The sequence below is a fragment of the Etheostoma spectabile genome, chromosome 4 (assembly GCF_008692095.1).
Source record: "Etheostoma spectabile isolate EspeVRDwgs_2016 chromosome 4, UIUC_Espe_1.0, whole genome shotgun sequence".
NCBI lineage: Eukaryota > Metazoa > Chordata > Actinopteri > Perciformes > Percidae > Etheostoma > Etheostoma spectabile.
Window position 1 is genome coordinate 9,656,139 of NC_045736.1, and position 20,491 is coordinate 9,676,629.

The following is a 20,491-nucleotide window of genomic DNA, read 5'->3' on the forward strand; positions in this document are numbered from 1 at the left end:
GTTGTTGTGCTGTTCCTTTACAAAAAAGATTATGACCAAAATCCTAGTGACTTGATAAGGTTTAGTCTAGTTTGAAAATTACAATACAGTACCCATGCAGTTATGTTGCAGTTTTATATTTCCAAGATAAGTAGAGCAAATGTATGATGCACTATCAAAAACAAACCAATTCTAACATGGATATATGAATAAATAATGCTCTATTTTCATGTATTAATGAGACTGTAGCACTTCTCATGGTTGTTTCTGTTTTACTAGAGTTGCCCAGGCGTATGTTAACCAGCGTAAGCTCGACCACGAGGTGAAGACTCTCCAAGTGCAGGCGAGCCAGTTCTCCAAACAAACTGCTCAGTGGATCAGTATGGTGGAGGGTTTCAATCAGGCCCTAAAGGTAAGAAACCTTGTGTCGGCATGAAATACACACAAAAACTACAAGGTTTTTCTATGAAATATCTACTTTGTTTTATAGTCCTACAGCTATCAAATCAATAAATGCACTTACTTATTTGTTGCAATTTGCAAAGTTGGATTCTGTAAATGATATACGGTCCCAAAGATCATATATCTAATAGCAGATTAGCAGTAATTGTGTGGTGTGGGTGTATCACAAGTAGGGCTGCACGGTATGAGGAGAATATGCAATAACGTTGTTAAATATTGCAATTACAATATGACTTGCGATAACCAGATATTAAAAGTGTACTCAGTTCTGCATTTCTGCTGCTGTCAATATTCTGCTAAAATGCAACAAATTGCTTGTTGAATTTAAAATAAACTAAAGGAAATCATATACATCCTTTTTTATTGAACATTGGGTTGAATATGAAAGACAAAAGTGCAGTTTTCAACTGATACTGTCTTTCGCGTTATTTTGCAGCCTTTTGTGACGTGTTTATCACAGTATTTGATATTGTGATGGCGATAAAAAGAACGATACATTGTGCGGCCCTAATCAAAAGTGTTCCTACATTAAGCAATATTACACAAGAGGGTGTGCTTTAATGTCATTACTGGCACGACAGTGATGCAGTAAGGACCTACGTCATTGGATCTACTGTCTGGGCAGATCTGCTGACAAGTAGACAACACCTCGGTCCTGACCACATCACTGTTATACCAGTAATGACATTAAAGCACACCCTCTCATGTAATATTGCTTCATTTACCAACATGTTCTTATCCCATCTTTAACACCTTCTTATTACTTCTTTCAAACAGTGACTCATCAAAACTTAAGGGCCATGATACAGGTCCTAGATCTGGGTAGATTTAACTGGTGGTAAAAGTAATTAATGAATGACTTTCCAATCCTTTTAATCCATCTTATGTCACCCTCACAGAGAAGACAGGGTGCCTGGAGATGATTTAAGCTTGCCTTGGTCCTGATAATGGGTAAGACTGGTAGATGTACACATGGTAAGGCTAATTCTGTTTCTATGCTCGCTTTTTGAACAGGAAATTGGGGATGTGGAAAACTGGGCACGCAGTATTGAGATGGATATGAGGACCATCGCCACAGCTCTTGAGTACGTACACAAGGGTCAACCTCAGTCTGCTTCCTCATAAACTTCACAGTGGAACATTTACAGCTGAAGCCAAACACACTGGATGGTAATCCAACATACTCCTATGAGCAAAGATGCAAGCAGCAATGACTTTGCTTTTCAAAGTGGGCTTATGATGATGGTTACTCTGACCAGAGCTATGCTGAACATCTGAAATGGGTCTAACATCTATTTAGCAGTGACTTCAATTAAAAATTGAAAACTGTCTTTTCAGCACCTGATACCTAAATTATGTATGTCTTTGTTAATGTATTATATTGTTATGTACAGTTATGACTTCAATGTATTTGTTAGCCAACATCATTAATTTAGTAATGCAACATTGTTTTTAATAAAGTCATACAAGGCACTGGTGTTTTTTCTTATGAAACGAGGCTTAATAGATTGTATCTACCACTAAAGTGTATATATACATGTACATACGGCTTTACAACAGCTGTTATACAAAAATAAAAAAGGACAAAGAAAAGGGAGTTTGAGGATCCTGATTTGAAAAGGGGGAGTTTTGAGCAGGCTACTTAAAAAGGATCCTCTTGTGAGAAGTATGTCAGTGGACAAAGTTTTTAAACCAATTAAACCACTAAATACAATAACTGGATACATATTTGCCTGGCTACAGTGATTGGACAATTAATGGAATGTCTGACGTAAAGGAAAGTTATGTCACGATGCACGTGGCTGTTGAGTACACTCAAGTAATCCCAGGTGTGTTTGGTAACAAACTGCACTTTCAGTTCACTGTATACTATTATAGAAAACCAGTGTCAAGAACCCACTTGCAACACCATTGATCTTTCAGTTTGCACCTGACATGTCCATTTTTCTGTTAAAAACAAAGGTAGTTTTGCTTCACGCTCAGAATCTGTGTAAAAATAAATCATTATTTAAGCCAATATTTCCTACAGAAATCTTTGGGCAAGTTTAAAGTGATTGTTTTTTTATGGAATATGGTAGTCACATTTATATAAATACCTTTCCTTATTGCATCAGGTTTCTGTGGATTTAACTTTTTGATAATACAATGGTACAATGGCCATTTCTTGTCTACTGTCAACATCTCGCAGTATGAGCTGATTAGTGTCGAGACATGCATTGCAGAGTGCAGTTGCAGAGTATACTGCATATATTGTTAAAGCTTTAACATGATGATGTAATCGATCAGTGAACTGAATGAGCCAATGAGGTTAAACATGTTTTTTTCTGGTGCACCAGGCTTAATCGTGGGATTATTATAACTTTGTTTTAACACTCTTAAAACATAAAGTACTCACTGTATACCCTGGGTACCACCAGGTTAGTTCTAACAAAGGGCAAGATTTCATGTTAAATATGTAAACGTACCTGAGCTGAAATAATATACTGTGAGAAGGTTGAAATGCTAAAATAAGATCTCAACTTTGACGTCCAATTTCACATTTCAAGTATTTTTTTCTTTTTCACAAACACGCACGCGCACACACACTCATACATACACACATCACAAACCAAGTGGTTACAGTTTGGGGATTACCAATTGCGGAATTGTCTTAAGGGATAAACCAAAAGGGATAAAGCCTCTCTGTGACCAGCCTCTCTGAGTTAAAACAGAAGAATAACCTACAAGGAAAAGAAGGGGAAAGGCAAGGGGACGCAGAACTTGTGGAGATCCATCACTTGTAACAAAGTGGAAAAAGGTAAGATAATATGTATAATTATCTTTCTTCCCAACAAATCACAAAGTACTTCTTCTTCCTTGCATGCTCTGGGTCTTATATGGGTCTTATATACATATTAACTTCTGAAATTAAATGAATGATCACAATTTTTTACAGCAAACAGTACTTAAGGTTTTAAGTTTGAGTAGTTTTACCTGATCAAATTTTATTGACTTATATGAATATTTGAGTTATATGGTATATTTTGAGTTATGTATTAACTAGTTTAATTTGCTTAACCTGAGTTGTAATTTTTTCAGGGTAAATTAGGTTTTAATTAATAGCTCTCATGCAAACATTAACAGCATTGGGCACTGAAGGTTGTTTAAGTCTGCAGGCAATTTTTATGTCAATGACAACACAACCTATAGAAGTATTTTTTTTTTTTTAACAAGCCGGAAAAGTAACTGTTTTCAGCAATGAGTAGCTTAAGCAGCTCCGGCACGGCTATTACATTTATGCTTAGAATCAATGCACCCCTCCTCGGGTCCCCTCCCTCACAAATGCCTTTTGTTTCTTCTTATGAGTATTATCCAAAGATTTCTCATGTGCCCAAAGCAGTTCTGTGTTACAAGCACAAGGCCCCCGGTGAACCAACTCATTGTATCCCGTACTTATCAAAAAGATTCAATAAACCCTAAAATGGAATTAAATTGAGTAGGAATTTGGTGAGAGGGATTCTTGAAACAAGTGTGTATTTCTGCTTTCAGTTCCTGACAAATCGGATTTGGTATTTTGCAATGTAACATTTGCTCAACCTGTTTTTTCAACAAAAATAAATCCTCCAGGTGACCAAAAACCCCACTTCTCATCCTGGAAGCAGCATGGATATGCAGTTTGTCTACGACCTTTTAGGGTAAGAATTACCAGTGCTACACTGCGTTTTGGGCTGTTATTTGGCAGCTGTAGCGTAACCGTATAGCCTCCAAGCTTACACATCTAGAATAATTTTATCAAAGTCAAATCCCCTCCTTACTCTTGTCCAAACTTCTACTCTCCGTTCTCTTTCAGGGAAAATGCTTGGTCATCCATCAGTGCTACCTTTGTCGTGTTGTGGATTATTGTGTGGCTGTACCGAGACAGCCTGCAGATTAAAGACATCTCCAACAAGTATGTTTTTGTGACCGGCTGCGACTCGGGCTTTGGAAACCTGCTATGTAAGAATCTCGACCGTAGGGGTTTCCATGTGCTGGCTGGCTGTCTAACAGAAAAGGGAGCTGATGACCTGAAAAGAGTGTCTGGGCCTTATTTAAAGACTATCCTGCTGGATGTGACCAATGAGGACAGCATCCGGAAAGCCATGGAGTGGACCAAGACTGAGGTTGGCGATAAGGGTAAGAGATGATGCTGCATTATTTAAATAAAAGATGACAGAGTTAGTCAAGTTTCACAAAGCAGATCTGTGACTTAAAATGTTATTCCACCTTTCGTCTTTTTGTTTTTTTTGTAGGACTTTGGGGTATTGTGAACAATGCTGGATGCTCATTACCCATGGGTCCTTCCGAGTGGATGAGAGTGGAGGATTTCCATAGGATACTGAGAGTCAACATGAATGGAGTGATTGCCATGACGATGACCTTCCTGCCTCTCATCAAAAAGGCTCGCGGCCGTATTGTGAATGTGGCATCAGTGCTGGGCAGGGTAGCTGCAAACGGTGGTGGATACTGCATCTCCAAGTTTGCAGTGGAGTCTTTCTCTGACTGCATCCGGTAAGACTCACACAAACTCAGCAACATTAGATAAGAGTGTACTGTAACAACCTGTGTGCTTTCAAAAGCACCAAGAAAGTATTTTGTGGAGCCAGTTAACCTTTAATGTTATTGGCTGAGAGAAGCAGAAACTCCCCCAAATCCTCAATAATCCTATTTTTCCCTTATTAAGAAAGACTTATTCTAAATATAAGAACAAATTCAATTCAAGTCATAATCTTCCCAGCGTCATTGTCCCATGACGGAGAGCTGGTTTGAAGAGAAGGTTTTGTATAAAACAACAAAACAAACTGCCCAAGACATCTGGCAAGCAGACAAATATTGGCTCAGTAGACCAGACATTCTTCCTGCATTTATATGTACTACATCTTTTGTTTTTTTTTGTTTCTTACTAAACCCATTTATGATATAAAAGATTCATGCTAAAGGTTGCACCCAGTGTCACAAACTTCTTTCAAGCTCTGCTGTTTATGTAATACTATGAACTCTCATGTATAATACTATTCTATGTGACATTTCTGTTTTCAGGAGAGATATCAACTACTTTGGAATCAATGTGTGCATCATTGAGCCAGGCTTTTTCAAGACCGCAGTGACAAGCCTGGAACCCCTCGAGAAGGAGCTGCATCGCCTGTGGAACCAGCTCAGCCCTGAAGTAAAAGCCAGCTATGGAGACAAGTACCTTGATAAATGTAAGTAGACTGCTTATCTTTGTTTGGACTCATAGTGCAAACTATGAGTAAGCATTGCTTCACTGGTTTATTTAAAATGTTACACAAAAAACAAAAGTCTGTATCTGTTTTGGGTTTCAGAGTCACAATCAAAAGACACCTTTTAAAATATCAGTCCTAAACTGAAAGTTATGATGCTTTTAAAGTATAGTATGAGCTGAGTCACAATGTAATGTGAGTGTAGGCTATGCTAATCTTTCTAAATGTGTCCCCTAATTAGCTATGAATGCCAAAATATGGAAAGTGTTCACATTGTTCTGTATTTCTATAAAAAAAAAATTAAAAGATACTGTCACATATGTTTTGACAACTTTTTAACATTAAGGAAATCTAGGAATTTAAAATATGAATCCCACTTAATATACAATACATACATTTGGAGGTGAAGTGATAAAAAAAATCACTTAATTTTAACTTCAAATATTACATTTTATACATGAAATATAATTTCATCGCTTCTCGTTTTAAGACATCAAGGTGCAGCGATTGATCATGAACGCTGTCTGCGACACCGACCTCACCAAAGTGACCAGCTGCATGGAGCACGCTCTGACTGCTGCCCACCCACGCACCAGATACAGCCCCGGCTGGGACGCCAAGCTTCTCTGGATCCCCCTCTCGTACATGCCTGCCTGTGTCGTTGACATCGGGCTGAAGCTGGTGCTGCCTCGTCCTTCAATGAGCGTGTAACCCATAAAAAAAAATGTCTTTTAAAGTCCTCAGCCATTATTTTTGTTTCATTTTGATGCAGCACAGAGGTTGACTTAAATAAATAATCTTTTGCCTTTCAAAACACCCATATTCCATATCTACATTGGCCATGCAGTGATCTGATGTTGCTGTTATCATACTCATACATGCATAATCTGCCATGTGAAAGTATTTAGGCAATATGAAAGAACATTATGAAACTGTATTGTATAATGTACTGTTTAATTTTTGTTTTGTTTGTTAACATTGCCCTGTGCCTTTTAACACTGTTATTTATGTTGCTTGATATGGATGATGTTAACTCAGAGGCTAAATAAACAGGGTTTCCCTATGAAGAAACTCTCAGAATGCAATGCAGCATATCACAGACACAAATGAAATAAATAGCTAAAAGCTTTACCATGGAAAAATGTCTACACACAACTGATGGTTTCTTAATTGTTTTGTTTTATGTGAAAAACGATGCATGTATGAAAACCTTTACATGTTGATGATTTTGGTGAGTTTTGAGTTTTAGTTGAAGTGTTGTTCCATTATGGGGCGAGACCGCTTGGTTTCGTTGTAACCTTGGTTCTCTGACATATGGAATATGTAACGGTGGAGAGATAGACTCAATACAATAGAGAAACACTCTATGACCCTGGGGCTTAAGAAAAGTGGGAAATGAACATTGTAGGTTTTACATTTTAGTACTTAATGTATTGAATCTGGTGCAGGCCGTGATTCTGTGTGTGAGTTTTTCAGATGAGGATCTGCTGTCTGTTTACTGAGAGGTAACATCAGAGGGCCATTGTCCTAAGGGATGGCTAAGGGTTTAACATCAAAAGGCTTTTGTCTTGTAGAAAGGTACATTAACATGACCTACGGTCTCAGGAAGGGCTCAATGTCCTTAATGCCAGATTGAATCAGCTTTAAATTGGATCAGTAATTGTTTCTTTGTTGTACTTGCTGGCTTTTAAGGCAAGACACTCTGAAAGTTAGGACATAACATACATCCTGCTTTTTTCTCCATGACTCATGAAGCAAAAAACCCTGATTCATCACACCATCGACCCTGTAATCTCTTCTGAAGAAGTTCTTCCACAGAAACCTTTTGATAAATTCAAAATCTGAAATTGGTTAAAAATCAGGAGCATTGTAAATCAACAGCAACTTTGTGGTATAGTAGTGGAATGCCGCATGACATTAATGATGTTAGACATTTAGTTGTTATTTTCGTGCAGAGACTCACGCTGAAAGTCAGAAACACTAGAACAAGCAAAGCTTCACCAGCATTCGGATTCGGTCCCCCTGCTTATAATTCAGTTTGTGTTCTGCAACATTCACTTTTTATCAGGTGGTTCTGATATTTCACATAAGGTTGTGTAAAAACACTACACACAAGAAAGGATTTTATGGTCACTATTATGCGTTATTCTCTAAATAGTATACTAGATTTAGAGGGTTTGTCTATGAAAACCCTAGTGAAAAAGTGTGTGCTGTGTATAAATATGACACGGTCTTCATCAAAAACTCATATTGTATAAGCAATTAAATCACCTAAGTAATTTCTAGATTGTTCTGGTTAAAACATTATTTTTGTAGTTTTAATAGCTTTGGCTTTTTATATGCATAAGATGTTGAAAATAATCTGTTCCACATACTTTTAAGTCCACTCACATTTAATAATTACTGCTGCACACAGTTAATTTAAGCTCAGTTCAGTTAGTCATCAGTTACCATTGACAGAATGTGCTGTACAGGTTCTGCAGGTGTTGATCATTTTAAAAAACTGAGGAGCTTCTTGACTGACCAAGTGGTGTTACACAACAGGTCAAATGCTTTTCATCATAGCTACTGTGGTCTGCTCTGATATCATTGGTCTTTTTTTATTCATAATACTGAATGCTGTGATACCAACATTTGAAATGTACCCTGATTGACACCCATAAAGTCCTCATGGTAGACAGCTTGCTCTCCAAAATACCTTTCTAGCCCCTGATTGGCTACTGTAACTTTCAGTCAAGGGACAGCTGCCACATGAGGTGGTGTGCCTGTCATACAGATTCTCTGCTGCTTTCAAGTGCCCCTCTATATTTTTCTTATAACTTTATGGCGCGTGTTTGGTCATTAATGACTACTGTGTCTATTAGCTGAAGTGTTATTTTTTTTGTCATGTGTTGCAGAGCCACTTTATGTATACTGAAGTGCTTAAATGTGCTAAAAAAATAATAATTAAAAAACTAGAGAAATGTTTTGTAAGTGTAACTTACTTGGTAATAAATCCTTTTCTTATTCTGATTCGAATTTCTAAATTGTTTATATTTTAAGAGATTTTTCTAAGTACAAAAGTCATATATATATATATAAATATATACATATACCATATATATGTACATATATATGTGTGTGTGTGTGTGTATAGTGTATATATACTTTCCTTGTACTTTACTTAAATATGTCAATGTGCTGCTACTTCATAGGCAACTTCTCCCCCAATACATTCCAAAGAGAAACACTGAAAGCCTACTTTTTAATCCACATCATTTATTTAATACTTTTAGTTTCTAGTTACTTTCCACATTCAGAATAATAATAAAACATTGACTCAACAAATAATTATAAATTATAATGTAATATTAGGACTAAATATAAGACTTTATTCCTTGGTACAATTCACAAGCATGTATGTATGTGTGTTTGGCGAAGAAAAGAAAAAGTGAATCAGCCGAAAAGACCAAATTCCCGACGACACTGAAGGCAGCAAAACTTGAGCCAGTCATATTCATTTCAGTGACCTCGCAGGGGCCGCTGAAAAACAACTCTTAAAAACACCAACCTCATCCGGCATATGTAGGCCTACTGTTCGCTGCCAGAGCAGGTTTGTGGGCAGCCATGCACTGTCTGAGAGCGCTGCGTCTGGTCGTCAAACACACGGATACGCTGAACAAAGTTGTCTTCTTCCAGCCAGCATGTTGTCTGAGCATAAAATCAACGACGTCCCAGCAACCACCGCCTCCAGACTTGGATCGTTTGCATCTGAAAATGTAAGTTCAGTTCTATTCGATTCAATTGTATTTGCAGTATCAATTCACAACAAGAGTTATCCCGAGACACTTTACAGAAAGAGCAGGTCTAGACCACATTCTATCATTTATGGTGTTTAAAGTCCCAACAATTCTAGTAATTCCCCCAAATAAAAGCCTAGTGTGACAGTGGCGAGGAAAAACTCCCTTTTTGGAAGAAACCTCGGACAGACCCAGACCCAGACCCAGGCTCTTGGTAGGTGGTGTCTGACGGTGCCGGTTGGGGATGTGATGAACAGTGGCAATAACAGTCAGAACTAGAAAGTTCCGCAAGAAATTTTAACAGTGTGCCTACTACTTGGTGCAATAACAATAAAACTTAATAAAAAAATAATACAAGTGTCTTGAAACCTATTTAAGACCTATTGTCACAATAAAGATAATGGAACAGTGACTGAAAAATGGTAGCAGTAGTTGTCATAGCAGGGCGATGCAGGGTGTTATAGTATGAATGGCATGGCTGGATGGAGCAGGGTAACTGTCCCTAACAGCTCAGTGTCAACACCTGAGAGTCCTGTGAATTATTTTACAGGCAGCACACTATCACTGGGCCTTGTATTTGGATCACATATATTAAGACGCATTTAAAAAAATATAGAAATATTGATACCGTTACTGTATAAAAACAGTTACTGCCTCAAAGGTGGTCATATCAGTTCTAGTGTTCGTTATCATGTGTCAGAGCTAAACTTTGATGTGAGTTTTTAAAGCAACTGGAGGCTTCCAACAGAGTTTCAAAGAGAGCAAATAACCTGTGCACAAACCTGTCCAAAAACCCATAAGAAATTTAAAACGAACCTGCAGAATTATTTTATATAATATACCAAGAGGAACAGCTCTGAAAATCATTACACATGTACAAAATGAGTACAATGTTTTCCTGTCATTTTGACTGGAAATGCATCATAAGGTTATCTTGTTTCTCGTGGTGACAGAATAGCGGCATTAGCAGTTTACTTGCAGATCATTTTGCACGATTGAATGACCCAGCTGACTAATGGTCAGTTTAACAAACTGAATTAGCAGTTTTAGAAGAACTCATTATGTCAAGTATGTCTTCTGTAGCCGTGGGTATGTCACTAGCACGCAAGAATGGTCACTTTTGTCTTTTTTGATACTTTAATCTTCACTTTATCAGGAATGTCTTTTCAAAGTTCCCCAGCACGGGAGTGGAAGACATGCTTTTCTACACCATCACAGAGGGAAAAGAGGAAGTCCCCATTTCATTCTTCACCTCAGTAAGAAGCTAAAGAAACATCCTATCTATCTATCTATCTATCTATCTATCTATCTATTTTTATTGTTATTTTGTTTTAATCCGTTCCCCTTTTGTTTGCAGGCCCTGAAGAAAACCGGCCTTCAGGCATCAGACCCTCGTCTAAAGGACTGCATGGAGAAGCTCCGACTGGCTGTGAAGGAGTCTGTTCCTGAGGTGATGATGGACAGAGACCTTTTCCACAGGTGTGACAAGTGGAGGAGATGGGCAAGTGGTTAAGACTGAATTAGTCTTGTGTAGCCAGACCCTCCTCTACAGAGCTGTGGAGGAGGGTCTGGCTAGTTCACGCAGCATTCCTGGATGGGAGAAAAATATACTCTGATTTATTGGCATGTCTTTAAACCAGTTACAATCGTCTTGGGCGGCGCTAAGCGTCGGACAGAGCAACGGTGCCTCTGCAAAATAGTCTCGGGAAGGAACTTGTTTTGGTGAAACGTGCACGTTCAAAAGTTGTTTTAGTCGCGCAACAGAAAACTCAGATTGGACAGATAGTCCAGCTAGCTGTCTAGATTTACCCTGCAGAGATCTGAGGACCAGGTAACCATAGTCCTCAGAAATGGACCGGAGTTTAAAATGCCAACACAAAGAAAGCGGAAGGTAACGGACATCTGGCAGAATTTCCAGCGCCACCTCAACAATCCCGGGAATAAAACGTTGTCGATATAGACTAGGACTGAATCGAACAATCAAATGGTTGGCACACCCAAACTGCAACTATTTAAATGCAAATGTAAAATAATATTTCACCCCGAAACACAATATCATGCTGAAGTTTTACTGGCTTTACCCACTCCAATGCAATCAAGCTCTGTTGTGTTTAGTTTGTGGTGTTCAAAGCACCAACATTTTTTCCAATTAAACTGACACGTTAAAAATCATAACCCACCACAGACCTTGTTGTTTCAAGTGCTCTCCTCAATTCAGAGGGAGGACACAGCTCACAACAGAGACTGGAATCATCTCAAAAGCTGTCCTTTTTTATTCGGCACAGGGTTTCATTCATCTACAGACTTAAGGCAAACACATTATATATTATATTTTCAGTACAAGACTTGGAAGGTTTTTTTCAGTCAGCACTAAAATCCTAACCACAGTGCTATGGTACAGATACTCATGTGATGTAGTTTTATTTTCTGTGTACTTTTTCAAAAGCGTACAAATTATGAATGCATTTTCCATTCATACATAAACTGATAGATTGTGATACAGCAGATACACAACTCTTGGAAAACACATATCATGGGAAGCACATGATAACATTTGGGCAACTTTTAACAAGGAACAGGCCAAAAAGTTCAACATAATGGACGGGAAATATAACAATTGATTTTTCTCTGAAGTTTCTCACTTTGTTGCCTGTTCCTGGGAGTGTTGCTCTTCGACAGTACAATGCCCCTGTATGGACAAATGGACTTCAATCTCATAGCTGGCTGTCTTATGGTGTTCTGTTTTCCATCCACTACCCTGTGCAGGCATGATGACACCAAACTATTTTTAGACTGACCTTCCTACAGCAATCCTTTCTAATGAAGCATTTGTTGTATGTGACCTGCTGCATGATTGTCTCTCTTTTTTTCTCCCTTGTCTTCAACACATGCTTGACATTACTTATTATAAGTGATTTATGACAAGTTTAAGAATAATCTTAAGATTGTGGAGGAAGTCAGAACTACAGGAGGATGACACAGTACCATGAACACATTTGGAATAATTTAATTTAGTACTTTTGTGAATCTTCTTGTCACTGTTGTCTCTGCTGATTAGTATATAGCTACCCAAAACAAGTCAGTAAACATTTATGTCAACACTTCAGTAAAGGCTAACGGGTGTGCATAGTCACACATTGTAGTGGTGAAATATTCCTTTAACTTGATTAGCCAAAGGTGTGAAAGTGTTATGTAGTTAGTGTGTGTAAGGACATGTCAACTTGATTTACTCTCATGTTGATCAAAGCAAAGGCCCAGCACCAAGACTGGTAGTTGGCAGCTGCTGCTCTCACACCAGGGAATGCACGCACACAAACACACACACACATACACACACACACACACACACACACACACACACACACACACACACACACACACCATTGTTGCACCATATGTTACAGTAATATCAAAAGAAAGTATTTACTTTTGCATAAGTGCTCTTGAGTGCCTCTGCATTCTGTTTTTCTTTCAGGTGTGTCGGTGGAAACATCGTCCTGCTGATCCAGGCTTTCAGAAAGAAATTTATCATCCCTGAGTTTGACGTGTTTGCACAAAAAATAAATGAAATCTACAACACAGTGCAAAGCCAAAGGGATGGGAAGGTATGCATTCATTGTTTGTTTGCATAGAAATGGAAAATAATTGTATCATTACTAGGTTCTTATGAGTGTAGAAACACATGGCATACTGTAACTTTTTTTTTTAAGTGCTGTATATGGTAGAGTCAAGAACACGCTACAGTTAAAATATGGCATACCTTTCTTTGAAATTATATTAAACTTCTTACTGTTACTGTTAATTTGTATACTGAAGAAATTATGAGTCACAACATGCACTCTTACTCTGTCTTTCTGCTCATACAAAATTACTTTTTACTAATCTTCCTTTGCTGAAGTGCTTTTAGTTTTGACTCCATCACGTTTAACTGACTGGTCGGTTACTGTGTTTCTCTTGTGTATTCTGGCTTTAGGTTGCAGACTACATCCCCCAGCTGGCCAAGTTTAGTCCAGAACTGTGGGGTGTGTCTTTGTGTACAGTGGATGGCCAGAGGTAAGAGTTACAGATTTATACTTGACAAAAAACAAACACCACCACCACCAAGGTCTATGTGGTAACTCATCATTGAATTCTAGATATTTCAATAAACGATTTTCTGAGCACTTTAAAGACTTCTCATCCTCTTTGCTTTAAAAATTAAGATTATTTTGTCTTGATTGATGCTAAAGGAAGACTATGGTATAATCGAAAGCTCCAGAACACCCACTGAATAGACCTTGTGGTGAGATTGTTAAATATTATTGTTATTTCCCAGATTAAAGGGATATTTTTTAATATTTTGAAGTGGAGTTCTATGAGGCACTTATCCATAGTCAGTGTATTACCGGCCTGTCAGCAGTTTGGAGAAGCAGACAGGCATACCGACACGGAAGCTAAGCAATGTACTGCTGTGGACAGGGGCAGCAGTTAAGTGTACACTTCTGTGCACTCAACTAGGGAGTTGCTGTCTACCGCTGCCTCCATCAGATAATTTGTTTGTTATTGTGTGACCTTGGTGAATCCAGTCTAACCCTTCGAAACACTCAAGTCACACAATAACACAAACAGACCGATCGAGTCAGCAGTAGACCCCCAACTCTTGTGTTCTTCAGGGTAAAATTACTGTATTTGTCAAAGGAATCTGGTGGCCCCATCCACAGCTGTACATTGCTTAGCTTCCTTGTCGATACCGTCCCTTTTTTAAGAATGAACTTTTGATCTCAGAACATTGGTAACTTATTGAAGGAATGGATTTGTTTTTTCCTCTGTCATAGAGTTAATCAGTGTTGCTGCTGAATAGCCAACTCATATGACTGAGCAATACTGCCACAGAAGCCTAGTGCATTTTCCAGGTGTGATTATCAAAGTGAATCTGTTTTATTGTATGTTCAGTGAGACTGAAAACATTCTGTCTTTTTTTCACCAGGCACTCAGTAGGCGACACCAAGCAGCCGTTCTGCCTACAGTCCTGTGTGAAGCCCCTGCAGTACGCCATCGCCGTCCATGAGGAGGGATCAGAGAGGGTTCACCGTTACGTTGGCATGGAGCCCAGTGGATTCAAGTTCAACATGCTCTCGCTCGATGATGAAGGTGTGTGAGGCCTTATCACTGTCCTGTTGTATTGTGAAAGCTTACATCGAACAGTCTGGGATGCTCGAAATCTATGTAAGATATCTATATGATTTACTGACTGCATCAGTGCTATTACTCACTGGCTGGATTATCTTCCTCATCACATTTTCACCACTTATCCATAGTCACACCATATATATATATATATACTGTATATTTTGTATAGCATCTCATCTTATTTTGTTGTTCCTAATTTTATTTTTATTTATAGACTAAACAAACAATTTAATAATCATAAAAAAAGATCGACAGAGGGTACAAGAAGCCCTGATACAGGAACACTTATTCTTTTTTAATACGAGATATAGAATATTATATTAGTGGTGATGATATTACGTGATGATGCCAATGTCCAGATTCTTTTAACGGTGATGAATATTACATTGGTAATCATGATGTTGACAGTATTCACTGTTCATTATATTATTTACAGTGCCTGTAGGGTTATAGTGGACACTTTTGCCTACTCTAAAGCAATGGTTCTCAAAGTGGGGTCTGCGGACCACCAGGGGTCTTTGAAGGGGTTCCAGGGTGTCCCCAACAAAAAGGGGAATCATTTATTTTCACTATAATTTCATTCATAAGTAACACAATGACAGATTGCGTGACTGTTTTGCCAAGGCGCCCTTGAGCAAGGCACCCAATGTTGGTTGCAGAACCTTTCAAGCTCTTATCAGAAGTGGTTACTATTATTATACTTTTATTTTACTACATTTTTGTGTTTCTGTCTTTCCCAAGCCAGACAATAGCTGAATTACAGCATGTGGAGCACCTCTTTGACTAAATATTAAACTTCATGACGACACAATTTTTTTTTTTTTTTAGGAGATAACACCTCATTAACATCATGTGTCTTCTCTCATTTTCCTTTCTCCCAGATAAGCCCCATAACCCCATGGTGAATGCTGGAGCCATAGTGATCAGCTCTCTTATCAAGGTATACATATGGACATGTAAGGCCTGCTGTGATAGTTGAGTCAGCACATACAGTGAAACACTTTCTGTTTCGTAAAACGTCAGTGACACAGATATGTTGTTGACACAGGTTGGATTTTGGCTGTGTTTCCATTTTTTTAATTTACAAAATGTTTGTGGAAAAGCATTAAAGTTTACTGCACCACGCATGACAAGCAAAAATCATTGATTCTGAAAGGACATCATTTTAACATACTAAAATGTTTTTGGCCTACATTCATTTTTTAAGTTTTTTTTTTTTTTTTACCAAAACACTGCCAAATATTGAACCTAATTCTAGAAAAATATTCATCCTGTTTTTGTTTTATAGTAAATCAGTGACTTATTTTAAACTAGAAGGGCACTCAAAGAGTACAGACCTTATAGATATTAGATCTGATAATGTTAATGCAAAGTGAATTTTCCCTGTGTGGATGCCCTGTCTCGCAATGTAAACGGAAATAACAAAGTATTCGTCTTTTTGTGATGCGGGTCCGCTCCAAAATTGTATGGGTTCTTCCTTGGCCCATGCTACACCCTTCCACTAAGTTTCATTAATTGGGCCAGTAGGTTTTCTGCAATCCTTTTTCTGTAATTCTGTAGACAAACCGACAGCCGAAAACCTTTGCCATGAACTACTACAAACTACTATTTTTAGTCACTGTCCAATTATCTTTTACTGTGACTGTTATTGCCGCTTTTCATTTCAACCCCAACCGGCAATCAGACACCGCCTACCAAGAGCCTGGGTCCGCCCGAGGTTTCCTCCTAAAACCCTGTTGGGTCCTTGTAAATTTTAGTGTGGTCTGGACCTTCTCTCTCTGGAAAGTGTCTCGAGATAACTCTTGTTATGAATTGATACCATAAATAAAATTGAATTGAAGTAACCAGTTATCAATATATCTTCAACACATCCTAATGTATGAAATACGATTGAGAAATGTTAACTTATTGACTGAATATGGCTGCTTTTCTTAAATATATTTTAAAATGTGTCTTGCAGATTTAAATCAGAAAAACAGTATTATGTTATAGTTAAAGCCACACTAAAGAAGTTTTCCGCTTAGGTTCCCTTACAGGTCGGAAGCAGAATTGTCCCTTGCCATTACCATTCCCATTATAATTATATCTCATGCGAACTACAGATCTGCTACCTGATCTGGCAAACTTGCACCAAAATAGTGTGCCTTAAAATAATATTGGCGTAATGAGACATTACGCAGCGGTAATGTAGCAGAAAACTTCTTGCTTCAAGTTGTCTGTTGTACTGTTTTGTGACATATTCCCTGACCTCTACTTGAGCTCTGTGGTTTTTCCTCTTGTACTTTAACAGCAGATAATAGGGTGCTAAATTATGCAATCAGTGACTCTTGTTTGTTTTTCAGCCTCGTTCAAATAAGGCAGAGAAGTTTGACTATGTAAGTAGAGTGCCTCTTCTCTTTTAACACCATGAACATGATACTAAGGGTTGATTTTTGTCAGTAGTCGGAGATGCTGCAGTACACATAAAGTGTTGTCTTGGTTCACCTAGGTTATGGAGTATGTGAAAAAGATGGCAGGCCAAGAGTATGTGGGATTTAGCAATGCCATGTGAGTGTATCATTGATTAAATTTGAGGTATTTGATGTTAATAATCATGCTTTAGTACACTTTATTTGAAGAGAGTGTTGGGCAAATTGCCTGTCCACTGCTCTATTGCATTATTGATGTTTCAGAATTGACCTTTTCTGTCTTTCTGTCTCAGGTTCCAGTCAGAAAAAGAAACAGGCGACAGAAATTTTGCCATTGGATACTACATGAAAGAGAAGAAGGTCAGTTACAGAATGCTGAAATATGTGGGGTTAGAAATGCTTTTTATTTGCTGTTGCATCACTTCAAGATGAAGCTAAATGTCTATCCACAACTTAGAGTGTTTTAAATCTGCTTATCATGTTTTTTTATGACAGGCTTCTTCAAATAAACATATTATTACTATATTTGAATTAAATTAAAAATCAATTTTAAAGTGTAGCTATTTTATCTGAAAAAAATAGGTAAGAACACTGTTTCTTAATTTCATTTTTTCAAGATGTGTTTAGGAATTCCAGGATGGTTTCATCCTCATATTCCTACAATAGTCTCTTTTTTTTTTTTTTTGACCCTCTATCCATTTTTGCTATCGTCATCAATTTGCTATACAATCTTTGAGGCCAACTGGAATTCTCTGTACATCTCCCACACCCTTCTGTGCATTGCCACTTTATCAAGTTAGAGGTATATTCATTACCCTTTGACACTATTTGAGGGACCAGACTAGAAGAGAGCTTAAGGACCGGACTAAGATATTCTTGAATTCTGGTTGAGAAATCATAGTTTATCCAAACAGTGCATGGCCAGTATACTACAGTCAATCAAATAGTCACAATGATCATATTTCCTTCACCAGTGTTTTCCTCTGGGAGCTGATATGATCGATGCGCTAGACTTCTACTTCCAGGTAAAATGTTCTGTCATGAATGGAGCAAGTATTGTCATATCGATACTCTTGTGTAGCCTGATATTGATTTAACTGTGAATTAAAATAGACTCAGTAGTTTTCACCATGAACTGATCCTCTTTTGGTCATAGCTTTGCTCCATCGAGGTGACCTGCGAATCAGGAAGTATCATAGCTGCCACTCTGGCCAACGGAGGGATCTGTCCAATCACAGGCGAGCTTGTCCTGAGTGCCGAGGCGGTGCGAAACACTTTGAGTCTCATGCACTCATGTGGCATGTACGACTTCTCTGGCCAGATGGCTTTTCACGTGAGCAGCGGTAGAAAGTGATTGTACCATTACACCTCCCGTCTGGCACAACGGAAATTAAAGATGGTGAAGGAAATGTTTGTTCATTTAATGAGCTGAAACTAATTCCACATCTCTCATCTTCCAGGTGGGCTTGCCAGCCAAATCCGGGGTGTCCGGTGCCATTCTGCTGGTGATCCCCAACGTCATGGGAGTTATGTGTTGGTCTCCTCCTCTGGACAGAGTTGGAAACAGCGTCCGGGGAATCCACTTCTGTCAGGTTAGACCAAGATGTTACAGTTTTTCATTATGCATTTAGACTGTCCGTGTTAAAGGAGAATTTTAAGTTTAAAAACATGGCGACTAGGTGCCAGATCGTAATCACGAATCCAATGGGAAGCTAAGGAAATGGCATAAAATCTCCTGTGATGTAGCAGCTCCAGATCTTTCATCGGTGACTTCATGGATTTAAATTATTTTTGTCAAACCTTTGTTCGTATTGTCCTATTATTTTATTGTTTTTTGCATTGTACGTGATTGCAAAATATTTGCTATACATATTGATTTGTCTTAAAGCACAACTAGCATCCTATCTGCATAAATAATATATAAGTCCTCCAGTGTTTTCCTCTTCTTAACAATTAGACCGCATGTCATCACCCTCAGGAGCTTGTTTCACTCTTCAATTTCCACAACTATGACAACTTGCGGCACTTTGTCCAGAAGCAGGACCCTCGCAGACTGGTCGGAGATAACAGGGTTTGTTGCTTTGTTAGATTGTTCTTGCTGGTGTGTTTAATGTGTTTTCAGCCTCTATGTTCATGTTATTTCCCTGTATTTGCAGAACAAGTGTGTTTTTAATTTGATGTTCGCCGCCTACAGTGGAGATGTGTCTGCCCTGAGAAGGTACGTACATCACCAGCAAACCTGATTTATTGTTTGTCCTGTTTAACACATGGCCTTGATAGTGTTAACACCAGGCGTGGGTACTAAATAACATACAGATGGGTGCAAATGAAATGAATGTGTCTAAGTGAAGTGTAGTAAATTGCTACAATGCTGCTTGGCATAGATTTTCCAGGTGTAAATGGTCAATTCTGTATTTATTTATATCTGGTTTGTCTAATAATCATACTGGTACGTGCATGTTGATTAGATCAAATTCAAGCACAATGCTAAAATATATATTTGTAGTTTTATTTTTATATTACTATGTGGAAAAAAGTCATTGTCTTACAATTTTATTTGTCAAAAACTAGTTGTGGTGAATTGTACTTTTATTTATTCCTTCAGGTTTGCTCTCTCATCCATGGACATGGACCTGAAAGACTATGATTCTCGAACAGCTCTTCATATCGCTGCAGCAGAGGGTGAGCTCCAAATGATCTGTTCATCTATTTGTTTAGTGACTGAGCAACACTAAATCCGTTCCACAGGCAAACTGTGAAGCCATCAGGCAGCACATCGCTTTGACCAAATAAACATTTATTTGCACTTCTGTCTTTTTTGTTTCTCACTAAATCAGTTGTACACACAGTCCTACCCAACCTTTATCTGTGGACCTGCTAAGCTGTTTGCATTGTTATTAACTGGTATTGCTAACAATAGCTAACATGACTAGAGCTAACCCCACAGTGAAAATCCGACTTGTTAAATGGAACATGGGCAAGTCAGGAAGTAAGACGTTCCCAGCTGCGGCTTCCAAGTTCCACGCTATGGAACGCATATGGGCTGTGTGCATCTTTCTGACCCTCCTTTTAACTTTGTTTCACTTGTTAAGGTGGGATAAGTTACATCTTTATCATTCTCATTGGTTCATCAATTCATAAATTATAGTTTCAGCAAAGCTCCACCCAACTTCAACCTGAGCAGAGATGTAATTTTCTGGAGTAAAAACACCTGTGTGGGTGTTCAGGGCCTTTTCCTTAGTGTGTACTATGGGCTCTTCTCATTTCTCTATTTTGTGCCTCCTTGTCCTCCTGCCTCTGTCCCCAAAAATCAATCTCAGCATGTCAGCATAAAGAATGTCTCAATTCCTAAAATGCATCTTGTGGAGAGTTGAGGCTTGCCAGAGGAGCTATCAGTGGTGATGCACAGATTTTTGGCTTTTTTGGCACCTGTGACATATAAAAGAGGGGGGGGGGG

At 38.4% G+C, this 20,491-nt stretch overlaps 3 protein-coding genes across 5 annotated transcripts in view; all 3 read left to right on the forward strand.

Moving 5' to 3' along the window:
• bloc1s1 (biogenesis of lysosomal organelles complex-1, subunit 1) overlaps nt 1–1,914 on the forward strand; it is a 3,662-nt gene extending 1,748 nt beyond the window's left edge. Inside the window, exons 3-4 of the mRNA XM_032513352.1 lie at nt 259–391; nt 1,456–1,914. Coding sequence (XP_032369243.1) covers nt 259–391; nt 1,456–1,566 — 244 coding nt within the window. The 3' untranslated portion in view covers nt 1,567–1,914. The remainder of the gene's footprint in view (nt 1–258; nt 392–1,455) is intronic.
• A 1,130-nt stretch (nt 1,915–3,044) lies between these two features.
• rdh5 (retinol dehydrogenase 5 (11-cis/9-cis)) lies at nt 3,045–6,899 on the forward strand. 2 transcript variants are annotated; one of them, XM_032513346.1, is made up of 6 exons: nt 3,045–3,238; nt 4,048–4,115; nt 4,271–4,593; nt 4,710–4,968; nt 5,497–5,660; nt 6,169–6,899. In XM_032513346.1, the coding sequence occupies exons 2-6, from the start codon at nt 4,084–4,086 to the stop codon at nt 6,387–6,389; spliced, it is 999 nt and encodes a 332-aa protein (XP_032369237.1). In that variant the 5' UTR covers nt 3,045–3,238; nt 4,048–4,083; the 3' UTR covers nt 6,390–6,899. The 2 variants fall into 2 exon arrangements, with proteins under 2 accessions (XP_032369237.1, XP_032369236.1); XM_032513345.1 differs by having other exon boundaries at nt 3,108–3,238; nt 4,033–4,115.
• A 2,271-nt stretch (nt 6,900–9,170) lies between these two features.
• Nucleotides 9,171–20,491, forward strand: part of gls2b (glutaminase 2b (liver, mitochondrial)) — a 15,870-nt gene continuing 4,549 nt past the window's right edge. The window contains exons 1-16 of one of the 2 annotated variants that reach the window (XM_032513330.1): nt 9,171–9,436; nt 10,614–10,713; nt 10,815–10,936; nt 12,933–13,062; nt 13,431–13,510; nt 14,424–14,587; nt 15,508–15,566; nt 16,969–17,001; nt 17,115–17,173; nt 17,328–17,394; nt 18,009–18,059; nt 18,191–18,367; nt 18,495–18,626; nt 19,013–19,105; nt 19,191–19,252; nt 19,640–19,716. In XM_032513330.1, coding sequence (XP_032369221.1) covers nt 9,285–9,436; nt 10,614–10,713; nt 10,815–10,936; nt 12,933–13,062; nt 13,431–13,510; nt 14,424–14,587; nt 15,508–15,566; nt 16,969–17,001; nt 17,115–17,173; nt 17,328–17,394; nt 18,009–18,059; nt 18,191–18,367; nt 18,495–18,626; nt 19,013–19,105; nt 19,191–19,252; nt 19,640–19,716 — 1,558 coding nt within the window. In that variant the 5' untranslated portion in view covers nt 9,171–9,284. Of the gene's footprint in view, nt 9,437–10,613; nt 10,714–10,814; nt 10,937–12,932; nt 13,063–13,430; nt 13,511–14,423; nt 14,588–15,507; nt 15,567–16,968; nt 17,002–17,114; nt 17,174–17,327; nt 17,395–18,008; nt 18,060–18,190; nt 18,368–18,494; nt 18,627–19,012; nt 19,106–19,190; nt 19,253–19,639; nt 19,717–20,491 lie in introns of those variants that run through there. The other variant, XM_032513331.1, reaches the window with a different exon arrangement.